Here is a 27,017-nt window from a genome sequence, read left to right as displayed (position 1 = left end):
GTTTGGTTAGATTATTTGAGAAGGTCTTTTATGTCCCTAGGGTGATTTATTTTTATTTTCTTTTATTGATGGATTGTCTTGTTATGTCTATTCTTCACTATTCTTATTATGTTTGTACTGGTTATCTGTACAGGAGGGATATCATACAATTTAAACACCATCTTATCCCGTCTAGGCATACATGCATCCGCTGTGGTAAACTCCAACCAGAAAATATGACAAAATGGAGATATAAAGTGATACAAGGGAATTGCGAGAGACGTGGACCAGCCAGCCATTTCATGTACGTGTATTCTGGCTTGTCTACCTTCCCTCGTAAGACTCATTGCTGGTGGATACAGCACGTCTTCCCCACCCACTAAATAGCCCGCCACCATTCGATGCTGGCTCTGTAGGTGCCTTCGCAATAGATGGTGGCCTGCCCAGGAATGAATGTCGTCCTTCGGGGATGATTCCGTTCCGGGCCATGACCTTCCGCATCGAATCCAGTTTGCCTTTGACTTCTTCAAGTTCCTGGCGTGCGACTGCTTCTGCCGTTTTTGCATTGACTAGTTCAAGCAGTAGGGATTCCTCCGCTGCCGGTTTATTGTTCTCGGTTGCAAGGACAGATTGCAGCCCCAGGCTGCTGGTTCGTTTGGTAAACGTCGTCGAATTTGTAGTACTCTTTTGGCTCTTTTGTGAGTTGGTGCGGACGAGTTTCAGTTCTCGGAGACCGGTGCTGGTGTAGCCTTCGCTGGTATCGCTGGTTGGGGAGCCGTAGGTTTCGGATGGCGCCGTGTCAGAATTCCGGGTCTTGGTTTTAACCGTGCGGAGCTCCCGGACCATTCGCTCTAGCCGCTGGCGCTCACGGTAGCTGTCTTGAATACGGCCTCGCGCTTCACGGAGTTGTTCTCGAAGGGATGCGTTTTCCTTCTCGTGCTCATCAATCCGGCGCGTCAAGCTCTTGCATCGGTTTGATTCTAGTTCATGCATCTCCTTGTACCGATTGAGGTCGTCACGCAGTTGGTGCTTGGTTTGGTCCGTTGAGACGACCCTGTGCGTTTCGACCATGGCGAATCTCGCGTCGGCTTTGTGGACTAAATCCATCGGTGGCTCTTCCGATGTCTCTTTGATGTATTGCAGCATTGACTTGGCAAGGACTTGGTCCTCCTCGCGCTCCTCCCGTTCTTGCTGCAATTCTCGCGTGAGGTCGGCGTGTTGGCGTTGAAGGTCGCTGAGAGCCATGAGGAGATCCTCGATCTGAGTGTGAAGGTCACGGTCTTTGTGCTGGGAGATGGCTGATTTGGCACGTGGCTTCTGTACGTCTGTCGACAATTCAGTCGGCGCGGTGCTGGCGTCCGAGGCCGACTCCACAGAATTGAGGGTGGACGTCATGCTCTGTTTGGATGTTGATCGCCGGATGCTGGCCAGATTAGACGCACTTGCACTGTTGGGATTGAGACTGATGGACTTGACCGAATTGTGTGAGTTAGATCCAGCCCAGAGACGCCCAAGGAATCGAGAAGCTGCTGCCTGCATTTGAGGGAACGAGATGCCGGTTGGAACTCCCTGCGATTGGTTATAGCTAGCTTCCAGAGCCTGGAGGCTTTCCTTTGTGACAAGCGACGTGAGAGACACAAAGTCGTTCACGAAGTCATCCGCATGGCAGGCATACCTATAGGAATTAGATCAATTCGTGATTGGTTGGGCTTATAACTTACGTGTCCCACAGACTCCTCGAAAGCAACAGTTGCATGACATCTTCGAACTCTGCGCATGCCATGATCTTCTTCTCATTCCGCGTCATCAGAGAGAGAGCCACCCGCATCAATGTCTCACAGGCACCCTCCAGGAAGATAACGTCGTAGATTCGCAGAAGCATGGGCAGCGGGCACGCGACTGCGAAGAAGGACAAGAACCATTGCGATACGTATACCGGTTCAACGTGCAGCATCTCAAGGTGTGCGAACAAGCCAGGTCGCAGGCGAGCCAACAGATTCTGGAATTGATAGACGCGAAGATGAAGTCCGGAAAGATCAGGAAGGTAGCAGGTCCGCAAGTCGTAATGGTCCATCAGCCTGAGCGGCGGTTAGCTCCGAAGTGCACGCTGCAGCTTGCTTGTATACATACCTAACAAGTACGCAGAACGCCTCTGCATCCGTCATGTGCATCAGCAAGGGACCAACGACAAAGCCCAGTCCCTGGCAGTAGCCGATCTTCGTGTCGTACAGACTGAAGCATTTCAGCACCCGTGCGAGCATCTGCTGCCCCTCCCCGTTAGGATCCCGGAACATCTCCACATTGGGAAAGCTGCGGCCAATATCTTTGCCGATGAGCCCTTCGTAGGGACTCGTCTCGCCACACAATCGCTGGTACTCCGCCAACAATGTGTTATCCCGGGCTCCCGCCAAGCTGGGCCACACCACACCACGCAGAGGTGGCGGAACACCGCTCCGGATCTTGTTCGAGGTCAATGTAGGTAGTCTTTGGGCCGTTTGGGGATAATCTGCGACCAGCGCTGCCCAGAATTCGAGTTCGGTCATTGGTGGCGGAGGCAGTTGGGAGTAGCGTAGTGATGATCGGGGGTCCTCGTCGATCAGTCGCTTGATCTGGTGCAAGGACTGCGAACGAGACGGTCGGGTGACTCGCTGCGCATGCGACTTGCTGGCGAGAGCCGACTTGGGATTTGTCGCAAGAGCGTTATTTTCCTGCTCCAATCGCGCTAAGAGAAGGGCAGTCGACTGGTACACGTCAACTGCTGCATCTTGAATCTCTCGGACTAGATATACGCACCTCATCCGACCCTTCACAACGGGGTTCCTGCTCTTCCGTCTTTTCCAGCTCCTCCCAATCCACTGCATCGCTCCGGTCCCGCTCCTCACTACTGCGGGACCGTATCGAGATAGCATCGCCATTATTGGAGCTTTGTTCTAGGTCGGCCTTTGCTGGTTCCTGAGTCGGGGTTGTCCTGGATTCGTCCTCTTCATCGCTCGAGTGCTCCCGGGTTGGAGATGTCACATCAACAGGGGTTTGAGGGATGTTGAGAGAACGCCAGTCGGGTTGGGTGTGTTCGGAATTGGAGGTCAATGGCACGGTGACCATTGAGTCGGTATCGTGGGACCCAGTGTTGACGGAGTCCGAATGGACGTGGGAGGGGGAGCGATCGGCGTTCTCCATGGTCATTGCGTTCCTGATTAGGGTGTGATATTGAATGCCAGTGTCAAAGGCGCATTCCTCGGGAAGATCGAGATGTTAGGGGTGGGTGTCAGGGTGTCAGTGTTGAAGGGCGACGGAGGGGTTAAGCCAGCAGCCAGACACGATAAGGAGGGCGGACAGTCGAGGGAGGGGCTGTCAATAACGACAGCATATCTCTCCGGCGCAGAAGGGGGGTCGATGGGCAAATACCAGCGCGTGGAATTGAGGGGCCAGAGAGAAAGAAGAGTGACGAGCAGAGGCAAGGGAAGGAAACGGCGGTGATTTTGGTTTCCAAGGCCAAATGGGGGGGGGAAAGGGATCAGGAGCGTCGCGAGTATTATTAGCGTTTGGCGACGGTTAGTCCCCGACACTAACAATTGCCATTAACCTGTCAGGTTCCCTCCTTCTCAGTCCTTCAGGGGCACACTTGTCGGCGGGCCACTCACCTTCCCCCATTATTCTCGCTTCGTCGATCAATTTTCAATAATCATCCCAGACTACTGTTCAATTTACAGCTTATTACTGCCATACACTTTGGCTTTCCATTACACACTGTATAACATACCGCTGCAGCAACATGCTTTAGAATTACGTAGATTCCCTTCACAATCTGGAGTTGCTTATCACCGTCTGATCGAACTGGAGCCATTCATTCTCCACGGACGGCGAACCGTGGAATTCCCTGATCGACCCGGGCTGCCCTCCTTCTCTCCCGCGGGTGATTTCTCGAAGGGTCGAATGTCTACACTAGTGATTGCCAGCGCAATATCCCATGGCCCTACCGTCGTTTCGCTCGGGGCCGGTCGATCCACGACCCCATCTGGTGCAGTAATTTTATCGGCCGGTGCACTTTGATCCACTAGAGACGGGCTCGAGGAGGGGTCACGGAGGGGCTAGATGGGACGTTGGACCTTTGGACCGCAAATCGCAAGGCTAAATTGTCGTAGCTGGCTTATCTGTGAAAAGATCTCGAGGAGTCAGTGTCGGAGTAACCGCCCCTTCGACAGCATCTGGCCAGTGGTGAGAGAAGGATGTTGTGGTGGTGAGATGGGGGCCCCTGACTCCTGTTTGAAAACATTACATGACCAGTTTCATCTGGTTTGAGTCGTGTTCGGCTTCGGTTAATTGGTCAGATAGTATGTCTTGGCTGCGTTCATTGGCTGATTGTAGACCCACTGCGAAACTTACCGTTCCGGGTCAACACGTAGCCTTCCGCCGGGCTTCTAGAAGACCACAAGAAGGAGAGGAAAGTGAAGGGAACCTGTTTTGAGTCAGTTGGATAGCTGACATTGTAGTTACTCTCTATTGATTTGCAGTGTACTATTGAAGCTCTAGAAGCTTGACAGATCTAGGAGGTTATTGATAGTCACTATAGGGTAGTACTACTAAGTCCCCCAAAGGATTTGTCAAAAGAGGATTATTACATAGTGCAGAATGAATATATATTTCTCATCTTGTGGTACCAATACTTACGCCAGCACTTGTAGGCTATCACATCGAATCGTGAATAATTACTAGTGATAGAAGTACTAAGCACTAATGTGTTACTGCCAGGGAAAGACATTTCTCATTTACACCCTTAGAGGTGATTGAATCCATTGAGAGATATTCTCTCAACTAGAAAATCATTTGGGAGTTTGTCGGTCTACTGAGGGTCCCCTATTCATTACCTTTCAGTGTCCGAGGCGACCGCCACAACATGGGTGGCAGCTGTCAAAGTGAGTGATTAAATTTTCTTCACAGTAGGAAGGGGCTGAACAGCAATCGCATGGCATCCCTTGTTCTCTGCATGTTATGTAGGTCTTTGTGCTAATAATAACCTTGCCCGGTGTTAGTGACTTCTTTATGTTGTTGATGAATCCCCCTCCCCCGCGCCGGCCTTGCATGTTTTGGTCGTGCCTTCCGCTTTGGGCCGTAGTGTTTGGAGATTTCCTCTTTGAGCCACTTCGGCGCCACTTCAGCAGCGGTCCGAGGTTGATCCGAGGGCGGTCAGTGGGCGGAACTGTTTCTCTGCCGCAGCGCAGCGTCGCATTGAGCGCGTCAACAAAGACTTCGACAACAAACAACACACGGTCGACAAAAAGTAGCCTATCTGGGGAATTGGCTGCTCTCGTAACTTACTTGTCCCCTATTTCTTCTACGGCCTCGCTGGTTGCAGGTTGTACTTTCATATATCTTTCTCTCGCTGAAATTTTCGCCCTTCCCGTCACTCCTTAGCCTCCTTTTCTTGTTCGCCTCCCTTGACCTGCGCGTGCGAAGTGTTATTCCCTCATAATGGACGATTCGATCATGGACGACTCCGTCTTCGACGACGAAGGAAGCTCGGACTTCGTTCCCGAGCCCGCTCCGGTACGTAAAACTTCTCCTTTCAGCCTCCTTGTTTGAACGCAGCGAGCTCATGATAACTACAGAAGCCCAAGGCCAAGGCAGCCCCCAAGAAGCCAGCTTCTAAGGCTGCGCCTAAGAAGCTCACCCAGACCACTCTCACTACGAAGACCACAGCCAAGGCGGCTTCGAAAAAACGTGCCAAGCCGGATAGCGATGACGACGACAACATGGAAGACGATGACGACCACATGTCCGACGACTCTGTTCTGTCGCACACCCCTCCCAAGAAGGCGAAGAAGACGGCTGGCCCCTCCAAGAAGGGTGGCACTAAGCCTCTCGCTGATGTCGAAAATGAATCATTTGGAAAAGATGATTCCGTAGAGCCCGGAAAGTCCACCAATGCATCAGAGAAGTACCAGAAGGCAAGTAATTCCGGCGTCGCTGGGCCAAACTTGGGCTAACAATGGCCTTTCTAGCTTACACAACTCGAACACATCATTAAACGTCCGGATACATATATTGGTTCCGTCGAACGGACGACGCAGCAAATGTGGGTATACAGTTCAGAGTCGGAGGGAATGGAGTACCGCGAGGTCTCCTATGTGCCCGGTCTCTACAAGATCTTCGATGAGATCGTCGTCAACGCAGCCGATAATAAGCAGAATGACGAGAATATGAGCGAGATCCGCGTGACGGTCGACCGTGAGTCGGGCGTGATCAGTGTCTGGAACAATGGCCGCGGTATTCCCATCGAAATGCATGCCAAGGAAAAGATCTACGTCCCCGAACTGATCTTTGGTCATCTCCTCACCTCCTCCAACTACGACGACACGCAGCAGAAGGTCACCGGTGGTCGTAACGGTTTCGGTGCCAAGCTCTGTAACGTTTTCTCCACTGAATTCTCCATCGAAACTCAGGACTCGTCTCAGAAGAAGAAGTACAAGCAGACATGGACGGACAACATGACCAAGATCGGCAAGGCAAAGATCACCGAGGCCAAGGGAGAAGACTACACCAAGGTCACGTTCAAGCCGGACTACGCCAAATTTAGCATGGACGGCATGGATGACGACTTCGAGGCCCTCGTCAAGCGTCGTGTGTATGACCTGGCAGGAACCGCAAAGGTGAATGTCAAGTTGAACGGCACTCGCATCCCCATCCGTGGCTTCAAGAAGTACATGGAGATGTACACCAAGGCTATTCGTAAGGAACGTGGAGATACTGGTCCCGCCCCGAAGGACGAGATCATCACCTGCAGCCCAGATCCTCGCTGGGAGGTCGGTTTCGCCGTTTCCGATGGCGCTTTCCAGCAGGTATCCTTCGTGAACTCCATTGCAACCACCTCTGGAGGTACCCACGTCAACTATATTGCCGACCAGATCTGTAACAGATTGGCCGAGCAAGTGAAAAAGAAGAACAAAAACGGAGCTACTTTGAAAACAGCCCAGATCCGAAACCACATCTTCATCTTCGTCAATGCCCTGATTGTTAACCCGGCATTCACCTCCCAGACCAAGGAACAATTGACGACCAAGGCTTCTCAATTTGGTAGTAAATGTGTGCTTGATGAAGACTTCTACAAGAAGATTCTCAAGACAGCGGTCATGGAGAACATCTTGCATTTCGCCCAGCAGAAGGCCGATCAGATGCTCAAAAAGACGGACGGTGGCCGGCGCTCCCGCATGAACAACCCCAAGTTGACGGATGCCAACAAAGCCGGCACCAAGGACGGCCATCACTGCACCCTGATCCTGACAGAAGGTGACTCGGCCAAGGGTCTGGCCATGGCTGGTCGAGCGGTTGTTGGTCCGGATCTTTTTGGTGTTTTCCCGCTTCGAGGAAAATTGCTCAACGTCCGTGATGCTTCTTTCGACCAGATCTCGAAGAACCAGGAAATCCAAAATATCAAGAACTTCTTGGGTCTGCAGCACAAGAAGGAGTATACTGACACCCGCGGCCTTCGGTACGGCCACTTGATGATCATGACTGATCAGGATCACGACGGTAGTCACATCAAGGGCCTGCTAATCAACTTCCTACAGGCCCAGTTTCCTAGTTTGCTGAAGATCCCCGAGTTTTTGATTGAATTCATCACTCCCATTGTGAAGGTGTGGAAGGGTGACCCTAAGAATCCTACCAAGCAGCGTTCTTTCTTCACTATGCCCGAGTACGAGGCATGGGCGGAGGAGCACAAACATGAGCGTGGCTGGGATCACAAGTACTACAAGGGTTTGGGTACCAGTACTACTGAAGATGCCCAGGTCTACTTCCGCGACTTGGACCGTCACCTGAAGGAGTTCCACACCATGCAGGATAACGAGGCGGAGTTGATCGAGCTAGCTTTCTCCAAGAAGAAGGCTGATGAGCGTAAGGAGTGGCTGCGGCAGTTCAAGCCCGGAACTTTCCTGGATCATTCCGTTGAGAAGATCTCTTATACCGACTTCATTAACAAAGAGCTCATCCTCTTCAGTATGGCGGACAATGTTCGTTCGATTCCTTCTGTTGTTGACGGTCTGAAGCCTGGTCAGCGTAAGGTTCTGTACACCTGTTTCCGTCGCAATCTGAAGAAGGACATGAAGGTCGTCGAGTTGGCTGGTCACGTCTCGGGTATGACCGCGTACCAGCACGGTGATGTTTCCTTGCAGCAAACCATTGTTGGCCTGGCGCAGACCTTTGTTGGATCTAACAACATCAACTGCCTGGAACCTAGCGGTAACTTTGGTAGTCGTCTTCAGGGTGGTTCCGACTGCGCTAGTGCGCGTTATATTTACACGCGGCTGTCCCCCTTCGCGCGCCGCGTCTTCCATGCGTCGGATGAGCCTCTGCTGACCTATAACGTCGACGATGGCAAGACTATCGAGCCTGAGATTTACATGCCGGTGGTTCCCATGATTTTGATCAACGGTGCGGACGGTATTGGTACCGGTTGGAGTTCCTCTATTCCCAACTACAACCCGGAGGACGTCGTGGACAACTTGAAGCGGCTGATGGATGGCGAGGAGATCAAGCCTATGCAACCCTGGTTCCGTGGGTTCACCGGTGAAGTCACTGCTATTGGCGGCGATCGCTACAAGTTCAGCGGTATCATCAAGGAGACTGGAGAGAAGGAAGTGGAGATCACCGAATTGCCTATCCGAACTTGGACTCAGGATTTCAAGGATAAGCTTGAAGATATCATCAAGGCGGAAAAGACACCGTCGTTCATCAAGGACTACAAGGATTATAACACGCACACCAAGGTTCACTTTGTGATCCAGATGGACGAGAAGCATCTGAAGTCTGCCGTCGAAGAAGGCTTGGAAGACAAGTTCAAGCTGACCAAGACCATCGCCACCACGAACCTGGTCGCGTTTGACCCCGAGGGTCGGATCACCAAGTATGCGACCGTGGACGACATCCTGAAGGAGTTCTTCGCAGTCCGTCTGAAGTTCTACGAGCGCCGCAAGGTAGGCATTCCCATACTACTCTCGATGCTGCTGTAAAGTCTACTAACACCGAAGTTTAGCAATATCAACTCAACGAAATGCAAAAGGAGCTGGAGAAGCTCAGCAACCAGGCGCGCTTTGTGCAGATGATTATCGACGGCGAGCTGGTCGTTTCGAAGAAGAAGAAGAGCGTGCTCGTCGTGGAGCTGAAGGAAAAGGGCTTCAAGCCATTCCCCAAGGTGGCGGATGCTGCCAAGGCAGGGGAAGCTGAGCCAGCTGCTGAAGATGAGGAAGACTCCGAAGACATCGATGAGACCAACAACCTCTCCAACGCGTATGACTACCTGCTGGGTATGGCGATTTGGTCGTTGACCCAGGAGCGTGTGGAGCGCCTGCGTCGCCAGATTGGTGATAAGGAGATGGAAATCGACACCTTGATCAAGCTTTCCAAGGAAGATATCTGGAAGCGGGATCTGGAAGACTTCATCAACGAATGGCGCTTCCAGCTCGACGATGAGGCTCGTCGCATGCGTAAGGTGGCAAACATGGGCCGTCGTACCTCCTCCAAGCTGATGACAGCTGTGGGCCGTGGCGGTGCTCGTAAGCGTAAGGCTGCAAAGGATGATGACTCGGATGATGAAGACTTTGCCGCGCCGAAGAGCAAGCGCGGTCCCAAGAAGGCGGAGCCTAAGGGCACGCTCCACAGTTTCTTGAACAAGACTTCTCCGAAGCCTAAGCCTGCAGCGGATGATGATGATGACGACAACGATGATTTTGAAATGGAGGTAATGCCGAAGAAGAACCGCGGGGCCAGCAAGCCGGCAGCGCCAGCGAAGGAAGAAGAGAAAGAGACAGGCGACTCCGATATAGAAGTCCTGCCGAAGAAAAGTCGGGCTGCACCCAAGGCTGCCTCGAAAGTCAAGGCTGAAGATACCGACACCTCTGAGGTGAAAAAGGCACCAACCAAACGGGGCCGACCGGCGGCCAAAGCCAAGGCCAAGCCCGCAGAGGACGAGATCGAGCTGGTCGACGATGAGTTCATGGAAATCACCAAAGCGCAAGCTGCTGAGACTACCAAGGCTGATCCAGCGCCCAGCCGGGCGCGCAAACCGGCCAAGTACACCTTGGATGACTCGGACAGCGACAACGGGGACGACCTCCTGGGCGATGTGAGCAAGATGGTCAAGGGGATCGGCGGTACTACCGGCGGATCGACATCGGATTCCCGTCAGCTGTTCTCGGAGCGCTCTGGGGCCGGCAGCACCTCGGGTTTGGCCAGCAGCTCCAAGGCCTCGAAGCAGTCTCCCGATTTTGACGCCGATGAGACTGACTACAGCAAGCTAGTGCCACAGAGCTCTCCGCGCCGGTCGCTGCAGGTCAAGTCCAAGGAGACCAAGACATTAGTTGACAGCGACGAGGAGGAGGAGCCAGTGAAGCCGGCCGCTACTAAGGCCAAGCCGGCGGCCCGAGGCAAGGCAGCGGCAGTAGCCAAACCGGCCGCGAAGCCACGAGGCCGACCCAAGAAGGATGCCACCACCACTACAGCCGCATCTGCTAAGCAGACGGCGCTGTCGCCAGCAGCCAAGGCTTACGCTTCCAAGCAAGCCAAGACGACCACCAAGAAGAAGCAGCTGGCGGATGACTTGTCGGACGACGACATTGATGCAATGGCTAATGATATCTTGGATTCGCCCGCGGCGCCTACTACCCGGCCATCGCGGCGCACGGCAACGGCCAAGAAGAAGACGTACGTGATTGATGATGACAGTGATGACTTTGGAGCCGGAGGAGATTCGGGGGATGATTTCGCAGAGGACAGCGAGTAGAAGCAAAAAGATGTGGCGAGAAGAGTACATACACTTGGACGTAACTAATTTCTATTGAGTCGTTTTGTACCTACTACTACTACTACTATTCGTTTGCTACTGTTTCACCAGGTATGATAATGCAGTCGAATTTCCATTTGTTAACTCCGAAGTCTTATCTCGGATGGGTTGTTTGTACTCCGTAGAACCAAAAAAAAGAGAAGTCGGCGAGAAGTCCGAGGAAAGTGTGGCCCCAAGCTCCACTCAGGCTCCACTTTGGGGATCCACCAAATCCAAGGCTTGACTTTGAAGTCTCTTTTTTCTTTGCCTTTCGAGAAAGAAAGACCCGCCGTTGAAGGAGATTGCGTCTTTCCGGACCTTAAGTTTCGACCGAGACTGGCCTGGCCATTATTCAGCAATGCTTTAGTTCCAGGATTTGCGTAACTTAGTTCTCTTCGTCTCCAAGGTGGTTCTCTCGTCTGTTTCTTTTTCTTTCCTTCTTCTCTTCCTGTGCATCTCCCACTGACAGACATCTCCCCTCCATGCAGGCCTATCTTCAGTACCGCCGCATTGGCCATGCCGTGCGCAAACAACTCGAAGATTTCCCGGAGTTTGCCCGACCAGGTGTCGCCAAAGATGACCTGCCGGAGGGGATCCCCGGAGACGCTCCTAACACAGGTTCACGCCGCCGTTCTAGTCCGTTGCTGCCAGGTGTGCAGCTGAAGGACGTAGTTGAGAACGATGGCACCTCCTCATCCGTCTTTCTCGTCGACTGGGACGGTGACCATGATCCCATCAATCCGCGCAACTACAGCCGCGCCACCCGCATCGGCGCAACCCTGATGGTGTCTGCCCTGGGTTTCGCCGTCGGTGCGGCCTCATCTATCGAATCCGGCGTGCTTCCCCAGAACGCAGCAGCCTTTCACGTCAGCGACGTCGTCGCATCGCTCGCAACGGGTATGTATCTGCTCGGCTTCGCAGCAGGCTCGCTCGTCTCCGGGCCCCTGTCCGAAATCCTAGGCCGCAACGCCGTCTATACCGGCTCCCTCACGCTCTTCATGATCTTCGTCATGGCCTCAGGAATAGCCCCCAATATCGGCGCACAGCTCGCTTTTCGCTTCCTGGCTGGCATCTTCGGCTGCCCGCCGCTGACTTGCGCCGGCGGTACCATCGCCGACCTGTGGAACCCCCTGGAGAAAACGCTCTTCTTCCCTCTCTACGCTATCCTCTCCTTCGGCGGGCCCGTCCTCGGCCCCGTCATCGCTTCCTACATGGGCGAGGGCACGCTCTCCTGGCGCTGGACCAACTGGATCATCCTCATCCTGGCAGGTTTCATCCTGGCCCTGATCCTCCTGGTGCAGCCCGAGACCTACGGCCCCCTACTCCTGAAATGGAAGGCACACCACCTCCGCCACCAAACGGGCGACAACCGCTACCGCTCATCGATGGATCTTCAGGAGACAGCTCTGTTCTCGCGCATCGGAACCGCCTGCATGCGACAATTTGCCCTGACCATCCACGAACCCATCATCCTGCTGATCTCGCTCTACATGACCGTCATCTACATCGTGCTCTTCACCTTCTTCGACGGATACACGTACATCTTCTCCGACGTGCACGGCCTCTCCCAGGGCCTAACCAACATCGTCTGGGTCGCCATGTACATCGGCATCTCGATGGCCGGCCTTTTCGTTCCCGTCGTGTACGTCTGGACAAAGCGCGAATTCTCCGACGCGGCTGCATCCGCTGCTGCATCTGCAGCGGCTTCCCCCCGATCGGCCAGTTCGGAAATAGTCGCTGCCGATCCCAACGCCAACGCCGATACCAATGAGAAACCCAACCTCGACGACCCTACTACCACCGACGACGATGACACTCAAAAGCCCACCCAACAACAGCACAAACACGTCGCTCGTCCCGAGAACCGTCTCTGGTTCGCCATGCTCGGCGCCCCCGCCATTCCCATCGGCTTATTCTGGATGGGATGGACTGACTACGTACGTCCCCTATCCCCTCTTCTCCCTATATCTATACCCCTCCACCTTCCCTACTAACGTAATGAAAATAGAGCACTATCTCCATCTGGTCCCCCATCATCGCCTCCACCGTCTTCGGCTTCGGCACCATCTGCGTCTTCATCTCCTCATACATGTACGTCATCGACGCATACGACATCTACGCCGCCTCTGCTCTGGGCTTCATGACAGTGTCCCGCTACTGCGCGGCAGGCGGGATGACGGTTGTGGGCATCCCGTTTTATAGTAATATGGGCGTGCATTGGACGTTGACGATCCTGGGGGCGATTAGTGCCTTGATGACGCCCGTCCCGTATGTGTTTTATCGGTATGGTGTGGTCATTCGGGGATGGAGTCGGTATGCTGTTTAGTTTTATGAGGTACAGGGTAAGAAAGGGGGTGGGGATGGGGATGGAGATGAAAATAATTGGGGAGAATTAAATAGAATAGATGGGGTATAGATATAGATGTATATATGTTATTTAAAGAATAATTACTAATATTGTCAGGGGCAGATATATAGTTAAAAGCTGTTGAATCCTATAAAGTGAAATAAATATACGGATAGTATAACTAGCTGGAGCTATTATAAGGGAAGAGATACTAGAAATATAAAATAATATGGTAGAGAAACCAGAGTTAAGCTTATTGAAGTGAAGCAGCACGCCATGGCTGGTCCTGATGGTGAACCTATGGTGGACTAAGTGTGCCTTCAGTGCCTGGGAGTCAGGAAGAAACCCGAATGACCCGACAATCCGGCAGTCAGTCTGGCATTCCAATCACTTCAACCTTGGGACATGTCAAGACAAGGTTATAAGCTTCAATGAGAGAGGGAGAGGTTGATGAACAGCCAGTGGGACAGATACAGTGCCACCGATGGCGACATTCTGCTTAGGCACGTGTACCTGTTCGTAGTGCGAGCAACCCTTATACCATAGTCAAACGCAGCGAAAAGGGCAGAATACAGTGTCACCATCTATACTCCCCTAGTAAAGTGCTAGACAGAGGACTATTCAATCATGCACTATGACTAGTACCAGACCAGAATTGAGTGACGAGACGCCTGGATCTGGCTGAAGATATCTACTTCATTTGGTATGGGAGTCGATGGCCTACTCTTCCCATTTTAGTGCTCACTCAATAGATCTGAGCATGCCATGAGCACACTTTACTACGGTGTAGACGATCTGAAGTAATAACTGAGCATAGATTAAGCAGGAGATCAGATACTCTAAACCAATAATATTAGAAATAATAGTCTAACTAATAATTACTCCTTTACCTACTTTTCCATTTATAATCTACTTATACCTACAATACTCTACATTACTGTTGGTTCGGAGTTCTCTATCTATTTTTTCTAATAGAAAAAAAATCCATAGATACTACTCTATACCAGTATTATGAATACTCTGGTAGGTTTTCTTCTCTAGTAATAGACTATATAAAATCTACAAATTCATACCTTCTTATAACTGAAAGTTTACGTACTAAATGAGCTATTTTTATAACTTTAGATGGCTGGGACCTTGCCTCTTACGTTTTTGGAGAAATGTGGTTATAGAATCCATTTGCTCGATCTCGGGGCCTAAATTCAAGACAATCTTTGCTCTCGTGGTGTATTTTCTGACAGTTGGCTTAGTAGTCCCTACCATCTCAAACCGCCCGCCCGCCCCCGTATCCTGCTGCTGCAACCGTTGTCATAGGCGAGTCATCTTGTTTCACTCCCACAACTTCTCTAGTCTGCGTGGGAGGGAGTGACTTAGACTACCTGGAAATCAGCATTTGGAGTCCCAATAATCCCGCCATCTTCGAGCAGGATACAAGAACAACACTCTAAAAGAAGACGACATGGCCTCGTGTCTGGGTCCGTTAGCTTCATTCTGTGCTTCGGTGGAATCAAATAGTTCTTTATGGCTGGTTCTCATGTCACTGACTAAAATCTATTCGCAGAACAACGTTGGACTTCAATTCTTCCTGCGTTATATGGTGCAGCGATGACCATGGCCTCTCGTAAGTTTCGATTCCCTTCTTGAGCAGCGGACACTATGTGTGACACGAACAAAACCCAGTTCTTTGCGGATATCTTGTGGATCGCACTGCATCACGCCGGTGGCTTCTCATAGCAGGACTCGCGGGATTAGCGGTTGCCACGGCGCTCCTCTGCATTGGATCACACCTATCTCTATGGATTCTGGGGCGTTTACTGCAGGGCGGAGCTGCTGCGGCGGTCTGGACAGTTGGGATGACACTACTAGTGGATCGATATCAAGGAGATGCACTGGGCAATGCGCTGGGTTATTTCGCCATGTCCACAGTAGTAGGAGCCACTGCTGGGCCGCTCTTGGGTGGAGTCCTTTATGAACATGCGGGCTATTACGCCCCATTCGGACTAGCATTTGCGCTGATAGCTTTGGACCTAGCCCTCCGGATGATGATCATTGAAACGGAGAAAGATCAGGTAACATTCGAACATACGGACATGGAGCTCTCACAAATATCTGCCGATGAACGACAATCAAACCATCAAGACAGTCCTCCCGCTGCTACGGCCGCTTCGGGAGGAAGAAAAGGAGCCAGAGCTTCCGGTCGAGAAGACCACACAACAAGCGATCTCGAATTCATGGACCCTTCTTCACGAAGCTCGCGTCAAACAACCATTAATAAGGCAGTCTTCGCTCTACTCCGGTCTCCACGGATGGCTCTCGCGTTAACGGTCTATTTCCTTCTTTCTACGACCCTAACGGCATTCGATAGTGCATTACCACTCTTTGTCCGTGATACCTTTGGTTGGAAGCAATCTGCTCAAGGCCTTATATTTATTCCCCTGATGGTGCCACACGTTCTTGATCCCGTCATTGGGTATATAGTGGACCGCTGGCCTAAGACCCGCTGCTATTTGATTACGACGGGTCTATTGGCGATGGTACCGTTAATGGTAAGCCTGCGATTTATTACCGAGAATAGTATTGGCCATAAGGTTCTTCTCTGTACATTATTAGCACTTATCGGCGGTTGTGTTGAACTTATTGAGACACCAACTATCGTTGAAGTGACTAATCTTGCACTTGAGGCATCGACAGCATGGCCTGGGGCGTTAGGTAGGAATACCTCGATTGCATTGGCCTGTGGGCTCTGTAACTGTGCCTTTGCTGCGGGTTCAATGGCGGGCCCCTTCTTGGGAGGGTTCATTCGGGATCATGCTGGTTGGGGGACCATGTCGTGGGCACTGGCGGTGCCGACGGGAGTGTGGGGGATACTTGTGTTGTTATTTCTTTGCTGAACGGGCGTGCCCCATACGGTTGGTGCTTCTACAATCCAGCCAGATACAGAACTAACTAGATTGTCTGTGGTCTAGGAAGCAAGTGAATGACCTTATATCAGCTACATAGATGGCTAGTTGAATACAGGACTGACTAGATTGCTATACCAAGTGAGGTACTCGGGGTTTTTTGAGGAAATGCCTTGGTCTTGTCCTGGCTGGGGGTTTTCCCTTGAAATATACTATGTTTGAATTTTCCCAAACTGTAAGATGAATGCTAGATGAATGCAAAGACAATTTTTTTCCATGGGGCGGTAAGCTGAGGAGTCTTTGTTTGCACCCTATGCCTGATGATAAACAGCCAAAGACTCTGAAGCTGAAGGTTCTTGCAGGTTGGCTCAATAGCATACTTAGGATTGATTTTGAAAATACTGCACAAGGCCTAACTGTCTTCGGTCACACAACATTCTGCAACGTCTTCTGCTTTTGCTCGACGTGAAGATGGGGAAGTAGAGTGTTCAATTTAGTGACTGGCTTTGAATATCGATACACTTTGGCATAGTTCCAACAACCACGATCATACCTCTGGTCTATTTGCACCTACCTTAATATATAAAGATCAATCAATCTATAAACAGTCATATCGAGTCTATTCTAACCAAATTTGCAATACATAATAACCGCCATTACATGTCCAAAGAAACCACAACGCCATCCATCCATCCAATCAACAGCACATGCGCAAATTTTCAAATAAGACCACAGATCACACCCTCATAGGAAGCGGTACTGAGCGAATGCATGGAACCGTGTTGTCAACTTACAACATTTCAGATCTGAACCCGCTATTGCGCAAATCCATTAGTGCATGTGCGGCAATGGCTGCCCTGGAACCTTCCAAGGGAGCCTCAGGCTCACAAGTATCCATTGGCTGCCAGAAGCAGGCATCAACCATTCCATTAGCCAAGATGACATCAGCCGAGGATAAGTTGCTGCTATAGTAACTCTCTTGCGGTTCCACTTGACTGTCCCTCTTGTGCTCGTCATCGGAGAGGTGGATGCTCGATAAGCTGGAACCATAGAAGGTAAGCTGCGAGCTTGTCTCTGACCGGAATTCCTCTCGCATCCCACGTTCGAAAACCGCGTGTGGTGAGATACTTTCCTCGGAAATGTAGGGGGTATTGGCCAGCATATATGTATTCTGGGAGCTGCTGGTTGGCGAAACGCAATAGGTATCTTGCGGAGAGACGCTCTGACATTTCTGCTGGCAAGGCGACGGTTTTCGGGTCTTGTACTCTGGGTCTCGGTCGAGTTCTTCGGAGTTTCGATGACCTCCATGTCTGGGGACCTGCGGCTCCAGGCTGCGATAGTACGCCACATCCTCCGTGGCTTGACGAACTATCTCCGGATCGATGATCATATTGTTAAAGCGGGCGTCATTTGGGGGTATACACTGCGCGGGAAAGTCGAGGCCGAACATGGGCGTTAGGAGGAAACGAATATTCCAGCAAAATGTGGTTGCTAGCGCTTTGGCAGCCCTAAATGGCATCCAGTATCCTTGCTTTTAGTTAGCGGAGGTGTCTGAATGGAGTCTCAAGCTTACCTTGTCCGACGAGTGCGCCACCCGTGATGCTGTAAGTGATCTCGCTGAGACCCGGGTTCATTTTCAACACCTTTGCGGGAGCGGTCTGGAACCATCAGATGTGCTTTATTACGCACAGAGTAGGACGACACACCTTTGGATGGCCATTGCACTTGAAAAGAGCTGTTGTGAGAACAAGCCCGACATTATAATCCCACGTTATCACCCACTTTTTGGGGCTGTTGGGCAGTTCGAACGTGTAGTGGAAAACTATGGGAAACTCTTCCGGTCAACGTATGGCTTGAAGTAGGATAACGAGCAATCACCTTCAAATCGTTCTCGCCCTGTCCGCTCCCTGAATGACCTTTTTGTGCTAGTGTAGGGAATGCGGTCCGGAAAGTCTGCTATGTTGCCCATGGGGTATAGCTTGTGCTTCAAGTGGATCTTCTTGAGCTCTTCATCGCGCTCATCGTGAACGCGATAGCGAACTTCGCCCTGGATCTTGCCCCTCCTAAATGAAGGCTGATCTTTGGGGACCTTCGTCCTTTCTGAGTGGGGTGTCTGTAAAGACAATCCACGCTGTAGGCTCCCCCAGTTAAGACTGGGGCACGAGGTATCGGGGTTCAGAAGAGAATTTATAGAGGTCATGAGTGCGATGAGCCGAGTTAGGCAAACGATTAGACAGACAGAATGTGTGGCTCGGTAGAAGTGAGAGGGGTGGGCACCGAAATCTTAAATAACGATGAGAAAACTCAGATATGCAACTGCACATCTTCACCGATCTCTCTGCTTCTCTTGGGCTGAGACTTACCATCAGCTATGCTCATTTAGCAAAGTTCTAGAAGGTCTGCGAAAGTTTCAATGAAGGTTACCAAACCGTAACGGGGCGACTCAGAGCACAGTAGATGTTCAAGCCCGAAGGTCGGGAGATCTTTCTGCGCCCATCATAAGGCTACCTAAGAGAAATGGCATGCCAGGAAAAACAACACACAAGGGAATAGAAAAAGAAAAGAAAGGAAGAGCGGGAAAAATTACAGGGTCTTCCTTTTACACCAGCGCCAATACATGCATCCCCTGATGGTTTTCGGAGAATGAGCTCAATGGCTGAATCTGTGGGAAATAGACTTGTTCTGTTTGCATGGAACAAACCATTGGCCGGCCCTCGAGGCTTCAGGCCAGCGGTGAACCAAGTCCCCAAATAGATTCTCGAATGGACGGTTGGCTTGAGGGAGTGTCTTGGATGGAGGTTTCCCTCATGAGACAACCTCACCGATAGTTGACAAAGCATCATGAGACGGCATCAGCCACTGTTCTGAGCCCAAACCTAGGCTTTATGATATCCGCTGAGAGAATCAATGCTCCAACTGTCCCTATAGATTACTTGCACCCCTCTGGGGGATTGCAGGCTCCGGGGTCTCATTGTCATCATTGACATTGATTATCCTGGTATGACAGGAGCTCACGTAGGTCTGTAGCTCATCGAGGCCACCTTCGTTCCACCGCCCATCTGGAGTTACCCACGACCAGGGTCGCGATGCAATACCACCAGATCAGACGGTGAATTAGGTTTTAGGGACTCATACGGCCATGTGGATGTCCTGTGCAATTGACCGGTATTGGTGACAATGTCGTAAACCTTTTAGGCCTTGATAGCCCTTATTTGCAGACAGATGGCACGATAACCCCAGTAACAAGGCTAAAAGGGGGGCCAAGATCCACAAACCTTAAAAAGGGGATCTACATGACGTTTCCGTACTGTATCGTCTGGAGCCTGCTGATGATGACATCTTGGCTCTGCAGGCCGGTCGCCAGACGGCGAACTCATGCCGTCCATGAGCATTTAGCAACCGATCTGAAGTACATATGATGAGCTGCTCGAGCAACCGGGAGACTAGGCATTTTACTCGTATGACCAATAACGAACGAGCAGGGCTAGATGAGACTGGCTCGGCGAGGCGGATATTTGAGAGGTCTCAGACCAACGGGAAGCCGCAGCTCGCTCTTGTATCACCAGAAGCTGCGTTTCCGCCAGCTAATAATTTCCATCGGATCTCAGGGGTGTTGAAAGCCTTTGCAAGACGATGGTTTGTATTGTGGTGACTTTGTGGCTGACGGGCTGAGGCCAAGCTAGGAATCACAGTTTTGGAATGGGAAAGTAAAAGGAACTGGCCTCGATTGTCTCACATCCGCTCCAGCCGATGAATGCCGACGGGCATGTACTAGGTACTACTGTCGACAGTATGGCCCCGTTCTTTTCACGAGCTCAGCCAAGCCGAAGGATGAAAAACCATGGTCACACTACTCTGCATCATTTAATCAGACGACACCTCTGGTATAGGGAACCTCATTAGCACAGCTTCAACTCAGGCCTTACTGCATGGAAGCAGTACTCAATGACAGCAGAGTCACCCAAGCTCAGTCTGTAGATCACTCCCCGGGCCAGATCTGGCTTTTACGACCATTAGAAAAGGTAGAGAGAGATGTCAGCCCCGATAAAGCAGACCATCCCGCTGGCGCCAGTAATGCTGAGCTTCCACGCGGGATTCTGTGTCGGGGCCCCACGATTCTGTGGCGTGCCAGCTCTCTGGTTCCTTCTACTCATCTGTGCTTCCGAATAACCCTGTTGTGTCCAACGTGTCCAATCAGTCCCTCAGAGGCGCAGCCGAGCCCCAGCGGGGAGAAGCGCAGCGGCTTGGAATCGGCATTTGCAGACAATGGAGAAGGATTCCGGCCGAGCGGTACTAAGTGGTAACCAGATTTGACGACTCAAGAAGTACGACAGGTTCTCTGGTGGTTAGTGGATGGGTAAACCGCGACAGGGGGGCTGGTCTGAGAATGGCAGAGGAAAAACTCAATTCAAGACAATGGGAAATTACTCAGGCTGCCACACGTGCCAAATTAGCCTTTCTGGCCTCCCCAGAATTAGAAATTGGAGGAACAGGGTATGTTCTAGGCTTGTTTGGGGGGCAAGGAGGGGAGTCATCGCATGTGTTTGTGAAACGTGATGTTTAGCCTTTGGGTGACCATGAAGGACAGTGATTGGCTGCGAGGGTATGTTTAGGCTGTGAGAACGTAGCGGATCCTTTGAGATGGGTAGTCATCCAGAAGACAAAAAGAACTAGGCTCAGGCTCAGGCTGGGAGCACAGAGGGAAGGAGTTGGATGGATGAAGATGAAAGAGACAGTAGATAGAAACTAAGAAGGTATACTAGAGCATGCAGTAGTACTCCGTAGTCCATGAGTCTATCGCTCCTTCCCCGAGCGGGACTGACTGCAGTACTTCCGGGCGGGTCCCGTGGTGCCTTCCCAATCCATCGTCACTGCTAATTTATCAATGTGCCTACTTTGTACTCGTACTTCCAACTGGGCTCTGATCTTCTCAACACAGGACGAACAGGGATCGTAAATCGCATGACATGCTATAATTTGTACTTAGAAGTAATGTCCCAGTCAGAAACCCCTCCTTTTGCCCACCGCCCCCAAAGGACGAAAAAGCAATAACTGCATGCCACCAAACGCACGATGAACAGTATTTCCCCTATTTGTCATTGGACGCAGGGGCCATACAAATCCCTCCGACAAGGCTATTAACTTACAAGCAGAAACAAATGCATACAACTGCACAGTAAGCGAGTACAGAGGAAACAAGATTCTGGACCTGCAGCTACCCCTCTTTCTCAAGGCCTGAGACATACATACGGCTATTAGCAATGAGTAAGAGTCAGTCATCGGTGTATCCCAGTAGCCTCTCAGCTACCCATTTGGTGACCATTGAATCAGCTCATGCAGCATTGAGAAGCTGCTACATCCCAGTTCTTCCTTCCCACATCTACCTCGTTTTCTTATGTACCACATTCCTGGATCTAGAACCGCAAACCCGTCATCGGGTTGCATCCGAGGATGCCGTGGCCTTCTGAGCGGCCGGCGAGTATCGAGGAACAGGAGCTTATCTGACCTGCAGCGGTCGTGGACGAGGATTCGCCGCTGGGATGGTGATCCCTCCCTGAAACTGGAAGGCGATGGTCGTGTCGTCACCGGGTGATACGACCTTCCTTGGAACTCGAGCCTTTTTTCGAAGTCTGGGGAGGACAGACAAGACGCTTGTCGGGCCTTTTAACCACTGCGGTTCCTGAACCATCGTCCGCATCTTCCGGTCGCAGACGTAAAAGAACGTACTTTGGAAAAGAGAGGAAGAATAAACATGAAAGTGAAATATAAAAAAATAAGGAATGCATACATGCATTAAGTAGTGTCTGGCAGTATAGCTAGAAGGTAATCAAACACGCAATCTGCTCAACGCCGGTCCTGTTATGCCCACCCACCCAGAAGTTTGTCCTGCAAGAAACGTCTTCAATAACATAAAAGCATCCCAAATAAGTCATGTAGGCCAACCCCCAATGAAAGTATAAACAAACACCTAACTCGAAAACATTATGAAAACACCCTTTATCCATTAAAGGACCAACCACCGTTGAGGCGCAGACGCTGCCGCTCAGCAAGGTCACGTCGGATCTCGTCCTGTGTCAGCCCATCGGCGCCAGACCAGTTCGCGCTACTCGTACGCTCACGGAACTTCTTGATCTTCTTGTCCGACTTGAATGTCTCCTCCAGGGAGAAGGGAGCAATAGGGCCGAAAATAGAATCCACCTCCATGCCTTCCTGCTGGCGCAGGAGTGATTCCAGTTCCTTGGGCTGGGCCCACTTGGGCACGGGAAGCATCTCCGCATCCGAGTCTTCGTCCTCACTGTCGGTCGCAATCTCGGGAAGGTTGATGTTCTCACCATTCGGATACTTCGGTGACTCCTTGACCGGTGCCTTTTGAGACGCACTAGCGGCGGCAGGAGTTCGGTGTGCAGCCGGCTGCACGCTGGGGGGTTCCGCAAAGGGGATCTTGCCACTGGCGTATTTGGCCATATCCAGTGGATGCCCGGGTCGCTGGGCCTGACCCGTCTTGAAGATTGAGGAGCCGGATTGATGTGCAACAGAAGGCTGTGTATGACCAAAAATGGACGGCTGTGTCGGTTCCTCGTTACACGGTCAGCGCTGCTCAAAGACATTTCAAAAAACTCGCGTAGTACTCACCTTACGAATGTTGGATTGACGGATCGGCGGGGCCATCGCCGGACGCATAGAGGACATGCGGCTTTGCTCATCCTCTGTCCTCCTACGTTTGGTCTCGCCCGACGGCTGCATGGTAGCAGACTTCGGTGCTGTCGGTCGGTGGTTGGCCTCGTCATCAAGCCCTCTCTTGGGCGGTTTAGCGGGGTTGGGTTGGGGCTGGTTAATTGACCGATTAAACGGCTGAATCGAGCCCAGTCGTGAGGCTGGTCTAGCTGCACCAAGCTCGCTGCGTTGACTTGCCTCGGGCTGCTGGCTTCCCTGTCGCTCTAGTCTGCGCTGATTCTCCAAGCGGCGCTTTTCAATGGCTTGCATGTGGGCGGCCTTCTTTGGATCCTCGGCAGCAAGTCGCTCCCGGCGCTCAGCCTCCGCCCGACTGCGCATCTCCTGACGACGAGCTTCTTCTTGCTGCTGAGCTGCACGCTTCCGTTCCAATTCGCGTCTCTGCTCCTCTCGGCGTCTTGCTTCGCGCTCCTCTTGCTCTCTCTTCCTCTCACTTGCAAGCTGGGCTTTTCTCTGCGACTGACTGGATATAGAGCTCTTGAAACTGCTGTTAGAAGAGGCAGTGTGTAATGAGGTATTGCTAGCCTTCTTCTTCAGAGTCGACGGTTTGGAAGCCGAGGCTGGAGTTGGTGCAGGGACGCTAGACTCTCGAGTGTTGGAGGACACTTGCGACGCTAGCGGCATTTGCCGGGAGAGTGCGCTGCCGACGCGAATTGACACGGGCTGAGGCTTCGGTTTCTGGACCTCGCGAGCCGGCTTGAGAGGGCGACGTTCATTTTGCTTTGATGATTGGTGTTGTGAGACGGAACTTGGTGCGGCAAGTTTGGGACCGGCTTCGATGCTAGGCTCTGGTTCCTTGGATGGTTTCTGTAGGTGCGATGTCTTTTGCGTCGGCAACGCGGTAGCTGACTCGGTGGTTGGCGCCCGAGCTTCAGGGTCAGCCATCGGCTTCTCCTGTGGCGCCTTGAGTTTCATGGCTCTCTGTTTCTCCAGTTGCCGGGTTCTCTCCGCCTGCTCCTCTTCCCTTTGACGGTCTTCAAGCTCCTTCTGTTTGCGCTTCTCTTCTCTTTCGGTGGAGCTGCGCGTCCGGCGGCCTTCTTGGCGTGGAGGGCTCTGAGGCTGTGTCGACTGCGGCCGCTGGCTTTCCCTATTACGATCTGTGTCCAATCGTCCTGTATGCCTCAATCTCGGTTGGTCCGGGGAAGCAGATTCGACTCTGGCGGCAGCTGTAACTCCCCCTGTATTCATGAAAAGGCCCTTAGCGGATTGCACGATAGACTGAAGCCGCGATTTGGATGCACTTATCGGACCATCGTAGCGCTCGGCCGGTGAGCCAACCGGGGTTGTGGACATCTGGCTATCAAGATTTGCAGACGCACTCTTCTGATGGCCAGGTCGCTGTGGTGATGAGTAGGACGGTGTTGACGACTTTCCGCGAGTTGCATCTGAGGTGTGCTTAGAGCTACTTCTCGGCTCCTCCGGGGGATGGACATCTCGTTCCCTATCAACGGAAGGACGGTCTTCCTCAGCAGCCCGGGCTATCCGAGCGCTGAAATGTTTGCCCAAGCTATCAGCTTTCTGGCTGGGACGTACATCTGGTCGGTAGGGCGAATTCAGTGGCTTGATCCAGTCGTCATCAGCAGCAGAGTCAGGGGCCGGGGTCTCGCGAGACTTCGAGCCGGATGGCTCCTGCTTGGCTTCGGATTTGGCAGTGGGAAGTTCAGGGTATGTCACCTGCGCAATCGACAAGCCAGGGACGGAAGGAATGGACTTGGTAGGTCGAGAAGGCTGAAGTTTGCCGAGCATGCTGATTTTCTCGTGCAGGAGTTGAGTCGATGACTTGTTGTGAAGCTTGCTGGCCCTAGTCTCGGCATCTCTATCTTCTTCTGTGGCATCTTTCTTGTCATCGATATCCATCTTGTCGCCATCGATATTGCTGTCCTCCGCAACATGCTGGGTCGTCCTATGCCCACCGGTGTGTCTGCCCAGATAACCCCCGGCGCTACTAAGCTTGTTAAGGTCGAGATGGCTCGTGCGGGAAATTCTCGAGCCTCCCAGGCTCTTCTTCGTCAGCGGTTCGCGAGCTGGGAGAGATGCAAAAGTGAGACTGCTCTTGCGAATCGGCGGGCGTACTGGAGATCCTTCCGAAGGTGAGCCGATTTCATCGAGACTATCGAGGGCCATGTCGTCATTTGCGTCATCTTGGTCGTCCTGATGATGTTCTCGAGGTTGCGAAGTTGCATTTGTTGGCGGGCTCGATTCCGTATCCTTAAGCGGACTAGATACTGGCTTTGGTGCGGCTTTCTCCGTGGGCGGGGATTCGCGTCTGGGCGTGGCTTCGGGCTCTTCTTCAGGTTCGGGTTCTTGATGGGCCTGAGCATTTGGTTTTGCCTCTGGTTCTGGCGCATGTTCAGGTTCCAGCTCAACGATGCCCTTACGCGCCGGCTCTTGTTCTGAGTCCACGTCTGACATGATTTCATCTTCAGGTTCCTCCTCAGGTTGCGGTGGTGCGTCATCAACATCCTCTGTATCCTTCGTCGGTGACTTTTGCTTCTGAGGACTTGTGCTAATATTTCGCTTAGGCGATGATGCAGTTACCTCAGGCTCAACTGTTTCTTCGCGTTGGTGCACATCCTCGCGAGCGGAGTGGAAAGACGCCCCTGTAGTACGGCGTTCTTCATGCGGTTGGTGGAGTTGCTCTTCGGCAGCACCAGACTCTTGATCCATGGGCTGAGTAGAGGACTGCGACTCGGGCTGCACTTGTGTAAGGACCACATCATCTTCTTCCTCTTCTTCGTCCCTCTCATCTTCCGGCATGCCGTGATAGCCCGAATCCGTGTTATAATGCGGGAAGGAGTTGAGGTTCTGGGTCAGATCTGGGTACTCAGGTTGTGATGTGTTCTCCGTGGTCTTCTTGGCTTCCGTCGCAGTAGCTGGGCCTGCAGCCGCAGTGACGGTCTTGGTTGGTGAGCGCTGAACAGCCGGGCTAGCACTGAATTTATTCTCCGTCTTGCTGTTGTTGTTTGCGGATGAAAATATCTCGCTCAAGGGCTGGGGGGGCAGTACGTTAGCAGATATCAGGTGCGCAGAACGTAGCTGGTATAACGCACCACTCGAGATTCGTTCGCATCCCGCTTCCGCACTGTACGAGGCGTTTTACCTCGCAGCTTTCCCGGGGTTTTGAAGACATCTGCGAAATTGCTATACAACAGTAAGCGTCAACAACTATGCGTCAAGCCTCTAGACTGGGGCGACCCACGATTGGTTGTTGGAGAAAACCTCGGCCATATGTTCATTCAGCCAATCCATCTCATGGCGCACTGGGTATTCAATCTCCTCCATTTCCTGGTCCACCAGCTGCATAAAATTTTCCTTTTCGGTTGAGATCCACGCTGCAGAGCCTACAGGCTTCTGCGCCCTCGCGCCTGCCGCGGCCATGGCGACGTAAACAAAGCGATCGCACAGCGGGTTGACTGAGTACTATGAAAGGGGCGTAAATGATCGAAGGGCACGGGAGCCCGGTCTAAAATCTAGCGAGAGACAACGATGGGAACATCGAATAGTGGTGGAAAAGGCGATAAGAGTTGACGGTCGACTGGTGAGCTGAAATGGCCTGTCGTCGGGAGTCGAGCATCAAAACATCGGCAAACGCGTGAGTCCCGCCATGGCACGTGACGGTGCATCATACTTGGTGCCTGATATATAAGGCATCAACGTCGGTTTTACGCAGGAGAGGAGTTCAATCATACACCAGACACAATCATCACTCATGGTAGTTGCAATGCGGAGTAGCTGCAAATAACCCCTGAGGCGTTTTTCTGGCCATTTTGACTTTTCTGGCTTGATTCTACGGTGTATCTATCTATTTTCCACTCCCCTTTCGATAAGCATCGCTACTAGTCCCGCCCTATTGAACCATGTTGGTACCGCTCATTCGAGAGCTGTCCTTAGACCAGGAACTGACGTGGGCGGAGTGTTTCTTCATGTAACATTGATGGTCCCTTGCTGTGCTCATGGGGCTCACATGAGGATCACTGCACCGCCAGCTGTCCCTGTGCACAGTGCACCGATCTAGACTATCAACCAGCCTCCAATATGTAGTATAACCGGACCGGGCAGTTTCACAATTGAGAGGTGACGGAGGAACCAGTCAATGTGCCGCGATAAAGAGGAGAGATGGCGTTCTTCTCCATCAGTCTTTGGAACCATTATCCAACGTTGACCACTTTATGACCCGGTCATGACATCATCTCAAGAGTGCAAAGGGTAGCCGTACAGAGGGTTCGTAAATCCATTCTTGAACTCG

At 52.0% G+C, this 27,017-nt stretch overlaps 7 protein-coding genes across 7 annotated transcripts; 4 read left to right on the top strand and 3 right to left on the bottom strand.

Annotated features, from left to right (window-relative positions):
* Positions 1-92: 92 nt before the first annotated feature.
* Positions 93-3,662, bottom strand: BO83DRAFT_353960 (putative GTPase activating protein (Evi5)). Its single transcript, XM_025529075.1, has 4 exons — positions 2,773-3,662; positions 2,110-2,720; positions 1,701-2,057; positions 93-1,654 (listed from the first exon to the last, which is right to left on the bottom strand). The coding sequence occupies exons 1-4, from the start codon at positions 3,160-3,162 to the stop codon at positions 304-306; spliced, it is 2,709 nt and encodes a 902-aa protein (XP_025391432.1). The 5' UTR covers positions 3,163-3,662; the 3' UTR covers positions 93-303.
* A 1,584-nt stretch (positions 3,663-5,246) lies between these two features.
* BO83DRAFT_414318 (DNA topoisomerase 2) lies at positions 5,247-10,878 on the top strand. Its single transcript, XM_025534555.1, has 4 exons — positions 5,247-5,523; positions 5,586-5,924; positions 5,979-8,948; positions 9,008-10,878. The coding sequence occupies exons 1-4, from the start codon at positions 5,449-5,451 to the stop codon at positions 10,751-10,753; spliced, it is 5,130 nt and encodes a 1,709-aa protein (XP_025391431.1). The 5' UTR covers positions 5,247-5,448; the 3' UTR covers positions 10,754-10,878.
* Positions 10,879-11,132: 254 nt separating this feature from the next.
* On the top strand, positions 11,133-13,216 carry BO83DRAFT_375217 (MFS transporter). Its single transcript, XM_025530407.1, has 2 exons — positions 11,133-12,729; positions 12,801-13,216. The coding sequence occupies exons 1-2, from the start codon at positions 11,275-11,277 to the stop codon at positions 13,116-13,118; spliced, it is 1,773 nt and encodes a 590-aa protein (XP_025391430.1). The 5' UTR covers positions 11,133-11,274; the 3' UTR covers positions 13,119-13,216.
* A 1,382-nt stretch (positions 13,217-14,598) lies between these two features.
* Positions 14,599-16,030, top strand: BO83DRAFT_385435 (MFS transporter; the record flags this gene model as incomplete). The annotated part of the gene is made up of 3 exons (XM_025532618.1): positions 14,599-14,614; positions 14,701-14,760; positions 14,820-16,030. 3 exons carry the CDS (start codon positions 14,599-14,601, stop codon positions 16,028-16,030), a joined length of 1,287 nt encoding a protein of 428 aa, XP_025391429.1.
* Positions 16,031-16,829: 799 nt separating this feature from the next.
* BO83DRAFT_353951 (putative APSES transcription factor Xbp1) lies at positions 16,830-18,282 on the bottom strand (the record flags this gene model as incomplete). The annotated part of the gene is made up of 4 exons (XM_025529074.1): positions 17,918-18,282; positions 17,746-17,861; positions 17,613-17,697; positions 16,830-17,566 (listed from the first exon to the last, which is right to left on the bottom strand). Exons 1-4 carry the CDS (start codon positions 18,237-18,239, stop codon positions 16,830-16,832), a joined length of 1,260 nt encoding a protein of 419 aa, XP_025391428.1. The 5' UTR covers positions 18,240-18,282.
* A 51-nt stretch (positions 18,283-18,333) lies between these two features.
* BO83DRAFT_395900 (uncharacterized protein) lies at positions 18,334-20,782 on the top strand (the record flags this gene model as incomplete). Its single annotated transcript, XM_025533107.1, has 11 exons — positions 18,334-18,446; positions 18,715-18,781; positions 18,820-18,837; positions 18,940-19,004; positions 19,067-19,148; positions 19,362-19,395; positions 19,522-19,649; positions 19,732-19,807; positions 20,338-20,481; positions 20,533-20,597; positions 20,720-20,782. 11 exons carry the CDS (start codon positions 18,334-18,336, stop codon positions 20,780-20,782), a joined length of 855 nt encoding a protein of 284 aa, XP_025391427.1.
* Positions 20,783-22,036: 1,254 nt separating this feature from the next.
* Positions 22,037-26,295, bottom strand: BO83DRAFT_353948 (uncharacterized protein; the record flags this gene model as incomplete). The annotated part of the gene is made up of 4 exons (XM_025529073.1): positions 25,971-26,295; positions 25,822-25,912; positions 22,673-25,762; positions 22,037-22,615 (listed from the first exon to the last, which is right to left on the bottom strand). The coding sequence occupies exons 1-4, from the start codon at positions 26,147-26,149 to the stop codon at positions 22,037-22,039; spliced, it is 3,939 nt and encodes a 1,312-aa protein (XP_025391426.1). The 5' UTR covers positions 26,150-26,295.
* Between the last annotated feature and the right edge of the window lie 722 nt (positions 26,296-27,017).

Source organism: Aspergillus eucalypticola (assembly GCF_003184535.1).
Source record: "Aspergillus eucalypticola CBS 122712 chromosome Unknown BO83scaffold_4, whole genome shotgun sequence".
Taxonomy (NCBI): domain Eukaryota; kingdom Fungi; phylum Ascomycota; class Eurotiomycetes; order Eurotiales; family Aspergillaceae; genus Aspergillus; species Aspergillus eucalypticola.
The sequence above is the reverse complement of the archived record's forward strand: the minus strand, read 5'-3'. Positions and strand labels throughout refer to the sequence as shown.

Coding starts and splice junctions, on each gene's coding strand:
- BO83DRAFT_353960 (XM_025529075.1), bottom strand. CDS start 3,162: ATGACCATGGAGAACGCCGATCGCTCCCCCTCCCACGTCCATTCGGAC. Junction 2,721..2,772: donor GTTGTGAAGGGTCGGATGAG/GTGCGTATATCT, acceptor GACGTGTACCAG/TCGACTGCCCTTCTCTTAGC. Junction 2,058..2,109: donor GCGTTCTGCGTACTTGTTAG/GTATGTATACAA, acceptor ACCGCCGCTCAG/GCTGATGGACCATTACGACT.
- BO83DRAFT_414318 (XM_025534555.1), top strand. CDS start 5,449: ATGGACGATTCGATCATGGACGACTCCGTCTTCGACGACGAAGGAAGC. Junction 5,524..5,585: donor TCGTTCCCGAGCCCGCTCCG/GTACGTAAAACT, acceptor TGATAACTACAG/AAGCCCAAGGCCAAGGCAGC. Junction 8,949..9,007: donor AGTTCTACGAGCGCCGCAAG/GTAGGCATTCCC, acceptor ACCGAAGTTTAG/CAATATCAACTCAACGAAAT.
- BO83DRAFT_375217 (XM_025530407.1), top strand. CDS start 11,275: ATGCAGGCCTATCTTCAGTACCGCCGCATTGGCCATGCCGTGCGCAAA. Junction 12,730..12,800: donor GGATGGGATGGACTGACTAC/GTACGTCCCCTA, acceptor TAATGAAAATAG/AGCACTATCTCCATCTGGTC.